The sequence below is a fragment of the Hyaena hyaena genome, unplaced genomic scaffold (genome assembly GCF_003009895.1).
Source record: "Hyaena hyaena isolate Hyena2069 unplaced genomic scaffold, ASM300989v1 scaffold_2629, whole genome shotgun sequence".
Taxonomy (NCBI): Eukaryota; Metazoa; Chordata; class Mammalia; order Carnivora; family Hyaenidae; genus Hyaena; species Hyaena hyaena.
This window is the reverse complement of record NW_024083268.1, coordinates 1,054-10,298: the sequence shown is the minus strand read 5'-3', so window position 1 is coordinate 10,298 and position 9,245 is coordinate 1,054. Positions and strand designations below refer to the sequence as shown.

Genomic DNA, 9,245 nt, shown 5'->3' with positions numbered 1-9,245 from the left:
GCGGGCTCCAGGCTCTGAGCCATCAGCACAGAGCCCCACGCAAGGCTTCTGACTGTGAAGCACCCCCAGAGACACTTCTGGAGAAAGACTAAAGCTGCTGCTCAGACCCTGGGGCTACAGGAGGGATGATCGGCCTGGGAGCCTGGGGAGAGGCTTCTGGATGGGGTTGCAAGAAAGGAATATCACCAGAGAGGTGTGGGGTGTGTCCTGAGCAGGACCAGGGCCAGAAAGAAGGGCCTGGAGAGAGAGGAGGGTAAGGGGCCTGGCTGGGAGACCCCCACAGGAAGAGGCAGGCAAGCTGGAGGGCTCAGAGACGAGAAGGGAATAACGGAAAACAAACACAAAGGGCTGAGCCAGGGGAGGCAGGGGCCCCAAATTCCGACAGCATCCCTGACTTTTATAAAATGGAAATTTCTGTGCCATAGGGAACAGGGAGCCCGTGAGGGAACTCTTGCACCACACAGAGTGAATATCCAGATGCTTCATTTTTTACATTTAGGTGATTCTCCTCCCCATCTGAGAGCCCAGGAGCGCGCACACTGAGTACGACCGTGGGCACAGGAAAGGGAGGTCAGATGGATCCAGGAACAGACCCAGGAGTTCACGGACCCGAGGCCTTGGTCTCCATCCCCAGGAGAAGGGACCATCAGGGAACAGAAGGGACCATCACCATCTGGGCTTCACGGCCCAGAACCGGTGACACCCCTGGCTTTCTGGATTAACATCAGGTTGTCAGAGCCTGAGGAACGGAAACAGCCTCCAGATGCTTTCCTCAGAGAACCCAGAGGTGGGTGTGGAAGGGCCCTGCAAGGTTTTGTGTCATGGCGGCAGGGGACACCGGAGATGCTCGAAGCATCCACAGCTTTTCCTTGCCTGCCTATCTGCATCTCTCTGCAGCAGGTCCACAGTGGGAAAGCAGTAATATCAATAATACGAGTCAATCATCCCCTGGTTTTCTGTGCTGAGGGTCACCTCACCAGGGCACAGCGAAGTCGGGGCTCGACCCAGCCCAGAAGCAGGCCGGGAATAAGCCCTGGGAGCCCTGGGCTGAAACAGAAAGTTTCTGACCAAGGATAGTGCCCCGTGGGGAAGAGAGACGCCAGCGTGTGACTCATACCAGCTTACTTCTCCTCCCGGGCTGAGGTGAGGCTGGTCACCTTGCCTCTGTCTCAGCCAGGAGGCTGACTCCTGGAGGTGGCACTATGCCCGGACACCCCGGGAACCCCCGGACACAAATAGATGACAAAAACCTGGCCTCTGTGACAACTCTCTGCATAAAGTGAACCCAGTCACCTCATGACCCAACGCGCACACACACAGATACTCCTTCAAGCACAAACATAAGAAAGAGGAAGGACCCCAGGAGTATAGGACACTCCCAGCTGCCTATCTGGGCTCGAGCGAACACAGAATGCTGACAGTTTTCGGAGCCTGTTTACAGGAAACATCTGATCATGACACAGATTCTTTAGTTTTGATTTCTAGACTCTGACAGCAGCTACGGACACAGGGACTCCGGGGTGCTGGAAAAGGGTGGCATGATATAACCCAGAAAACTACTCACCTGGGTGTGTGTATTCTGCTGTGTGTGAAGGCTGTGACCTGGCAAGAGTGGGCGCCAATCAGGACGCCCCACATAAGCCCTATCCTGAGACTAGCTGGGCCCCCAAGGGAACAGTGTCACCGCTAGAGGGCCAGGATCCAAGGATGGGGGAGATGGGAGGGGCCAAGGCACAGGTCCGGGGTAGGGGGACACCCTCCATCTATACAGGACCAGGGGTGCCCACCTGAGAAGGAGGGACGCTGGGTTTCACATTCAGGACATGACCAGATAGCCTGGGAGGGTGAGCAGACTGGCTCTCGGTGCAGGTGGCCGAGGTGTGACTCAGAGCAGGCTGCCCAGTGTTACCTGACACAGACACTACCTCCGAGGGTGGGGGGAGGGCGGGGTAGGAAGGACCATGGGGCCAGACCAGGGGGGCCTAAGGGAAGCCAGATGGGGGAGTCCGTGGGACAGAGGGGCAGCTCCGCAGAGACAGCCAGCCAGCTGGGGCTCAGGTTTCTGTTCGGGGCTGGGATACAAATCGTGCTCCTTCCTTGGGGCCTGGAGGTGGACGGTAAGAGCACAGTGGCCGCCCTGCGGGAGGCCTGCATCCCTGTGTCCCTGCATCTGTCTGCTCCCCGTGGCGTCCTGGCCAAGCCCTTCTCCTCTGGGAGACTTTCTTTCCTCCTGCGGGTAACAGGGTGACATGCTCCATGCCCAGGTGGCAGTCATTCACTGGGGAGGGGGCTGCTAAGGACAGCTGGGCTCCTTTGTCCTCCTCCGTTCCCAGGGCCAGGGCTGAAGGCCAGGCTGTGGCGAATTAGACCAGATGCTCCCGCCCTTCTTGGCACCTGTCATGTGCAGGCTGTGCAGGTGTCTCAACCAGCGGGTCTAGGGAGCCTGGGCCAGGCCACGCCCACCCGGGGTGACTGGAGGGGACTCAGGGATCCGAAGCCTGCCCTTGGGCCTCCATGTCCTAAGTCAAGGTACAGACACCTGTCCTCTCGCCACCTGCCCCGCGGGTCCCTGCTGCCCAGAGAGACCACACCATCCCCGACCTCCTTTCCCTTGGTCCTCCTTGAGGCTTCCAGGTAGAAAGGGGTGTTGTCAGAACGGGGAAACCAAAACTTGACCCTGAGGACCTAGGGATGTGGCAGTGGGCAGAGAAGCTCCTCCTAGGTTGACGCCCGGGAGGGTGGCATGCATGGCCTGAGTCTGGGAAGGGGTGGGGCCCAGCGATGCCAACTCAGCAGCTCCCAGGAGCTCTGATGACATATAAGGCTCCCAGGCCCATCCAGAGCACCCTGAGGGGAGGGCACAGACCGTGACCGGGCAGAGAAGTAGCGGACACAGAACCAGAGACCGTGAAGGGACCCACATGGACGCTATGGGACACAGAGCCGGAGACCGTGAAGGGACGGACATGGATGCTGGCCCCCCGGCCTGGGACAGGTAACCGCTGCCCCCTGCATCGCACCTGTTCCGGAGCCCCTGCTCAGGGCTGACGGGGACCCACCACTCCCTCCAGTCTCCTCCCGGCCTCCGGGGCCCCTCCTCTCTGCCTCCTCCTGCTGCCCCGTCCCGGGCCCGCTGTGCCCGCTCGGCGGATGCCCAGTCTGCTTGCCCCGCCAGCCTCTCCAGGCTCCCGGGACTCCACCCGATGCCGCTGTTCGTCCCCTCTCCTGCTCGCCTAGGGAATCCATCCTCTCTGCTTGGGGATCCCTTCTGAGCCCGGGGCCAGGAGGTCTCTTTCGATCGAGACGCTTTCCCATCTCGGGGTTGTAAAGGGCACGCAATAATTTCATATCACAGAAATTCCCATGATTGTTTAAAAAGAATAGCCTCTGGTATCTTCTCTGCACAGGCATGTGCCGGGCCCTGGGGCACCGTGAGGCACGGGTTAACCTTGAAGCCTGGAGGGAAAGGCCCAGGGGAGTGGGTCAGCGGGGACAGGGATGGGACTGTGAGGCCAGGGGATGTGGTCGGAGCCAACCCCGGGCGGACACAGAGGCCCCGTTGGAGGGTCGCGTGTCCTGTGCTGCTCCTAGTGAGCCCCTGACAGTGGACCCGGCTGGCCTTGCAAAAGCCCCTCAGGGGCCCCAGAGGGGGGCTGGGAGGCCCCAGCAAAGCGAGCAGAAGCCTGTCCTCTATGGGTCTGGCCAGTACATGGGGAGCAGGGCCGCGGGGGAGAATGGGGTGGAGGATCCAAAGAAATCGGCAAATGTCAATGAGCGCATAAGAAATAGTTTAGGTTCCTAAAGATCTAAGCATCTTTATTTCCGTAAACTCTGTCTTCTGTTCCACACATACATCAGCAAGAGGACACTCCTTACTCAGGGGGAGCCCGTGTCTTTGAGCTTCTTCCTCACCCCTTTGTTCGCAGCTGCCTGCTGGACAAGGACACCTTCTTGCAGAATTTCGACCAGAAAAACTGGGAAAAGAAGACGTACCTCTGCTACGAGGTCGAGCTCCCCGAGGGTGCCTCCGGGGTCCCTCCTGGCCAACTCAAGGGCATCCTGCACAATGAGGTGAGGGACCCAGGCAGACCGAGCACGTAGGGCCTTCCAAACCCAGAACGTTCCGGGGAGGTGCTTCCAGGGGACACAGGGGGCCCACAGAGCTGTCCCCTGGGTCCCCGCAGCTGCCACTCCTTGGTCTGGAGTCAGGTGGGGACCGTTTCTGCTGCGGTCGCTGGCTTGGGGCCACCCCTGGGAAAGTAGGCACAGTGCCCAGGGTCTGGCACCATCAACCCTGTCACCCTAAGCCCAGGGCTCAGCCACCCCCCTCCTGCTGTGTCCCTGAAGAAGGATGAGGACAGAGGAAAAGGCTTCTGGACAAGGGGTCAACTTTTCCCCAGGCCCCTGCTGGGGACGGCCACCCATGGACCGCCTGAGCCCTGGAGGCTCTCAGTGCTCCCCCTGGTCACTACGAGGGGCCCGGGCAGGACCCCGAGCTCCGCTGGCAGATGCTGTCAAGGGCACCGCTCCCCATACAGTATGGCCCTGGGAGGCCCTGTCAGTGTCGGGGTGCCGACCACACCCCGCCCAGAATCTGGGCTTGCACAACTGACCTGAGTCGCTCCCAGTTCCCGGTTGACTCCTTCTCTCAACAGCTTGGACCAATCTCCAGGGCCCTGGGACCCACAATGTCATTCATCCCATGACTCAGGAGGTTCTCTCTTTGTGCCCCTCCTCCATCACCCCTGCACAGGGAGCATTTTGTTAGTCCCTGGTGCTCAGCGCAGGGCAAGGGCCAGAGCAGAGGCTTATGGGAGTCCCGGCCCACAGAGGGCAGTGGGGCTCAGGGGAGCATCCCTCCCGGGAGGAAGCACCCACTTCCATGGCATCAGGTCCGCGACCTGGGAGCCCACCTGGCCTCCTCCCTCCCCACTAGGTGAGCTTCCTGAGCCCCCTCCTTTGGGCACAAATTAGCTGGGGCTCCACGAACCCATTGGTCAAGTTGAATCCCATTTTAAGGCAACGGTTTAGAGCCAAACTTCATGCAAATCCCATGATGCTTGAAATCACAACAATTTCAGTGAAAACCCATCAGGTCAGGGAGGCACAGTCCACAGTGAGTGAGGCCGAATGCCAAGCCTTCCCCACCCCTGGTCCAGGCCCTGGCAAAGCACCGTGTCCTGTGCTGGTCCGGGAGGGCTGGTGGCGCTCGGGCCATGGATGCCACCTGAATCCCATCGCTCTGCACGCTGAGGGGGGCCCTCCTCCAATTCTGTGCTGGAGGCCCAGACCTGCCCCACCTCCCGCTGGTCCCACGCTCCCCTGCATTCCCAGGCAATGACACAGCCTTTCCTGCCTCTACTGTACCTAGCCTGCCCAGGGAGAGCAGCAGCGAGGGTGCCACTCGGAGATGTGTCTCCTCGAGCTGATCCAGTCCTGGGAGCTGGGCTCCGAGCTGCCCTACAAGGTCACCTGCTTTCTGTCCTGGAGCCCCTGTGCTACCTGTGCCGATCAATTGGCCCAGTTCCTGGTCAAGAACAAACACGTGACCCTGAGGCTCTTCGCCTCCCGCCTCTATACCAAGGAAAGATACGAGGACTGGTTGCGCGTCCAGAAAGGATATGAAGACGGGTTGCGCACCCTGCAGCGTCACGGGGCCCACATCGCCATCATGACCTCCACGGGTCAGTGTGACCTCCCGGGGTGGGCGGTGGGCAGGGAGAGGCCTGGGGGTTCTTGCTACGGAGGAGTGGACAAGAGAGGTGTTCCTGGTGGAAGCCTCTGGTGGCCGCACAGGGAAGGCTGACCTGGGACAGCAGGGGACAGCAGAGTACACTGGAGGAGAGAGTTTGGGCCCGGAGAAGTGTCCGGAAGTGGGGGAGATAGCGGGCCTGCGAGAGACGTGTGTGTCTGGAGGGAAGGGGAATCGGGCGGGCTGGCGCCCCGGGCTGAAGAGACGGTCCCGGGGGTGAAGGGGTCCCTGGGGGACAGAGGGCAGTGGCGCCGATTCGAGGGGCAAAGCCTGTGCCTGAGAGTCACGCAACCTGTGGCCCCTGTGGCCCGGCTCCCCTCCCGCCCCGCCCCTGCAGACTTTGAGCACTGCTGGGAAACCTTCGTGGACAACCAGGGAAAACCGTTCGAGCCCTGGGACACGCTGGTCTCCCAGAGTCGGTTGCTGTCTGAGAGGCTGAAGAACATCCTCGAGGTGAGGGGCCTCCCTCGGCGCTGCCTCTCCCGCCCTCCTCCATGCCCTGCTCGCCCCGGCCATTCCCTGTCCCCCTCGTCCTCCCCGGGGTTACCTGCCCCTTCCCAGGGTGCCAGCCTCCTGCCTCTGCTCCCCACCTCCCTGTGTCCCCCTCCCTCCCATCTTTGCGGCTGCCAGTCCACTGCTGGGTGCCCCGCGTCCCCCTGTGTCCCTGACCGCACCCTTCACCTCCCGCCTCTTGTCCTGGAGCAGAAGCCTGAGGATGGAAGGCAGTCTCGCTAAGATCGCAGGAGACCTCTGTCGGACAGCAGAATACATCACTTCCTCCCGAGAAATGTACACTTGGCCTTCACCGCCCTCTGTGGATGGATGTCAAGAAGCCAGCGAGAGGCAATGGGCCCACAACAAATAGTCTTAAAAAAAAATAAAAACGGAGTAGATTTACTGGTCATTGAAAATCTATCTTCTGTTCCAAATGTACATCATAAAGATTGCCCTCAATGCGGTCAGAAGCGTTTCCAGAGTTTAGGGAAGTAACTACTTTAATCGATTTTAAATGCAAAACGATAAAATGAAATGTTAAGGATCTTCTACCAATGTTTTTCTCTGTGAATGTGTCATGAAGTTCCAAGTGCTATAGAAAAGGAAAACAAAAAACAGAAAAGAACTTGCAAACCTTCGCAAACCTGCCATCGCCTCTTCTTCTTGGTGACCCTTCAGGGGGACCAGGTCACACAAATCCCTCTGTTGGGGATACAGACTGGCGAACCTTGGGGGGCGGGATCTAGAAATGAAAAGCTCCCCCTACAAGCCATCCTGTTAGCAGCACTGGTTGGAATGGAGGCCACGCTCTGCAAGAGAACAGAAAGAATGAGTTTCTGGGGAGGAACCGCACCTCTGAGGTCGGGTGGGGGCGTGAGGCTCTCCAGTCCTCACCCCTCCTGACTGCCCTGGCCTGGGGAGGAGGCCAGAGGGAGGGGCCTCCATGCCCAGAAGCAGAGCTCTGCCCCTTCCTGCCGCGGGGCACACGGGGCACAGACAAGGGGCTGGACTGGCCCCCAGGAGGGACCCCCTGCCCAGGCTCCCCATGGGCCTCCCGCTGATCCTGTGGAATGCAGACCCCCCTGAGGGCACCCCCGGGGGCAGGAGGGCCTGCACGAGGCCTTCCAGAGGGACAGCAAGGGTCCCCGGTCCCTCCTCACAGGCGTCTGCCCACCTGTCAGGGCCCAAAGGCTGTCCCAGCCTCCCTCTCACAGTGACCTAAGGGGCTGAGGAAGGAGTCCTTTAGGGTGAGACCCTGCAGGGACCGAGAGTAAGGGACCGATGGCCATGGCTGTGGGGGCGGGGGGACCCAGTCAGGGAGGGCCGGCACCCCAAAGGGGAAGACCCGGCCGAGCACAGTGACACAGAGATGGAAGAAAAGGAGGGTGAGGGGCGTGCGGGGCGTGGGGGCCGCTGGGGAAGACAGGGAGGGGAGCCCAGGGGCCGGGCTGGGAGAGGGGGCTGCCCGCCACAGTGCTGGCCTGGAGGGGATGCAAGTTGGGGCCAAATGGCAGGAGACAGCGCTGCTGAGGGGCCTGGCTCCCCTCTCCTGTGCCCCGCTCCCCTCTGGGCCCTGGGTCCCCACGGCCGCCTGCTCCAGACGGCACCACCTCACACAGCAGGGCTCATCCGGGGTTGGGTGGTGGACAACCCACAGCCTGGGAGCCAGCGCGTCCTCTCATGGACAAGAACCCGGTCCCACCCTGAGGGGCGGCTCTGGGGACGCCCCATAAACATGGCTGTGCTCAGGGTTGCCTTAGAGTCATCTTGTGCGGCAGAGGGAACAAGACTGTCCGCGAGACTCCTGCCTGGAACACAGGGACAGGAATAGGGACCCACCGTGCTGTGTGACAGTGAAGTGACCAGGGCTTAGGATACGCCTGAGATGGTTGTTCTCTGACACACGCCTTCGCCAGTGCAGAACAGAGAGGCTCCATCTGGGTCCATGAATCCCCCAGTCGGCAAATACTCCATCGGCCTTGCGCCGCCAGGAGCAGGGAAGCCGAGCTGGGTGGGCAGCGTTGGGGTCTCAGTAGGGCGGTCATGGCTGGATCAGCACAGGCCCAGTCCCTGGTCAGGAGTTTTCCCTGACACGGAGGCCCCTCCTCCCCATGGGGCTCCTCCTGTCTGCCTGGTCCCGCCCCTGGGCCAGGCCGCTCCCCATGACTTGCAGACAAGCTCCCTGGGTCGGTGCCCTCACTTCCGGGCATCTTCCCCTTATGCAGCTGCAGCCGTGCCACGGAGTGTGCGTGTCCCCAGAGAGGACTGAGGCTCAGCCACGTGACGAGATGGATTGAGCAGGGGCTCCCTTCCCTCGCCTGACACTAGCATCTACATTCGGGGGCGTGTGCCCTGGCCAGGCTCAGCCATTTAATGCCCAAGTCTCTCCCGAATTTACCAGTCTCAGAGTAGGGAGTTATTGCCTAGCACACTTTGTCCGGAGGCAAAGTCCTTGTTCCCTTTTCCTGAGGTTTCTGGGGCAGGTGGTCTAAGTTCCAGAGTCATTCCTGGGGCTGTGCAGATCCGTTGCTTGCACAGAGAGAACTTTCTATGACCGGCTACAGGGTGTTAGATCAGGATGGGCAGAGTGGGGCAGAGAAGGACACTAGGGAAGCCCAGGTTTTTAGCCTGGAGGGACATGGGGGCTCGGCCTGGGGCAGTGCAGAGTCCTTGTGGGACACTTCAGGGCAGACGGAGGGACTGTGACAGAGCCAGACCGCAGGGAAACGTCTGCAGGGTTTCTGGACAGCATGAAGGCCGGTGGAGGGACAGGTGAGGACCAGGGAGGGACAGGGTGGGGGCCGGTGGAGGCCCCCAGTGAGGGGACAGGATCACGTGTCACCTGGAGAGCTAGGGGAGGACCCTCAAGGCCACGGGGCCTGGAGTCGTGGTGTGGGAGGGTCCAGACCCTGGGGTGCCAGCAGAGCACGAGCAGTGATGAAGGCCGTGGGCCCTATTACCTTTGACTTTGAGAAAAGCAACAAGCAATTTGGAACCT

The 9,245-nt window shown here is 60.8% G+C and overlaps 1 protein-coding gene across 1 annotated transcript; it reads left to right on the top strand.

Annotated features, from left to right (window-relative positions):
- The first annotated feature begins 2,864 nt into the window (after positions 1-2,864).
- On the top strand, positions 2,865-6,665 carry APOBEC3A (apolipoprotein B mRNA editing enzyme catalytic subunit 3A). Its single transcript, XM_039225711.1, has 5 exons — positions 2,865-2,995; positions 3,927-4,071; positions 5,372-5,684; positions 6,090-6,205; positions 6,458-6,665. Exons 1-5 carry the CDS (start codon positions 2,922-2,924, stop codon positions 6,485-6,487), a joined length of 678 nt encoding a protein of 225 aa, XP_039081642.1. The 5' UTR covers positions 2,865-2,921; the 3' UTR covers positions 6,488-6,665.
- The last annotated feature ends 2,580 nt before the right edge of the window (positions 6,666-9,245 follow it).

Coding starts and splice junctions, on each gene's coding strand:
- APOBEC3A (XM_039225711.1), top strand. CDS start 2,922: ATGGACGCTATGGGACACAGAGCCGGAGACCGTGAAGGGACGGACATG. Junction 2,996..3,926: donor GGCCCCCCGGCCTGGGACAG/GTAACCGCTGCC, acceptor CTTTGTTCGCAG/CTGCCTGCTGGACAAGGACA. Junction 4,072..5,371: donor AGGGCATCCTGCACAATGAG/GTGAGGGACCCA, acceptor TACTGTACCTAG/CCTGCCCAGGGAGAGCAGCA.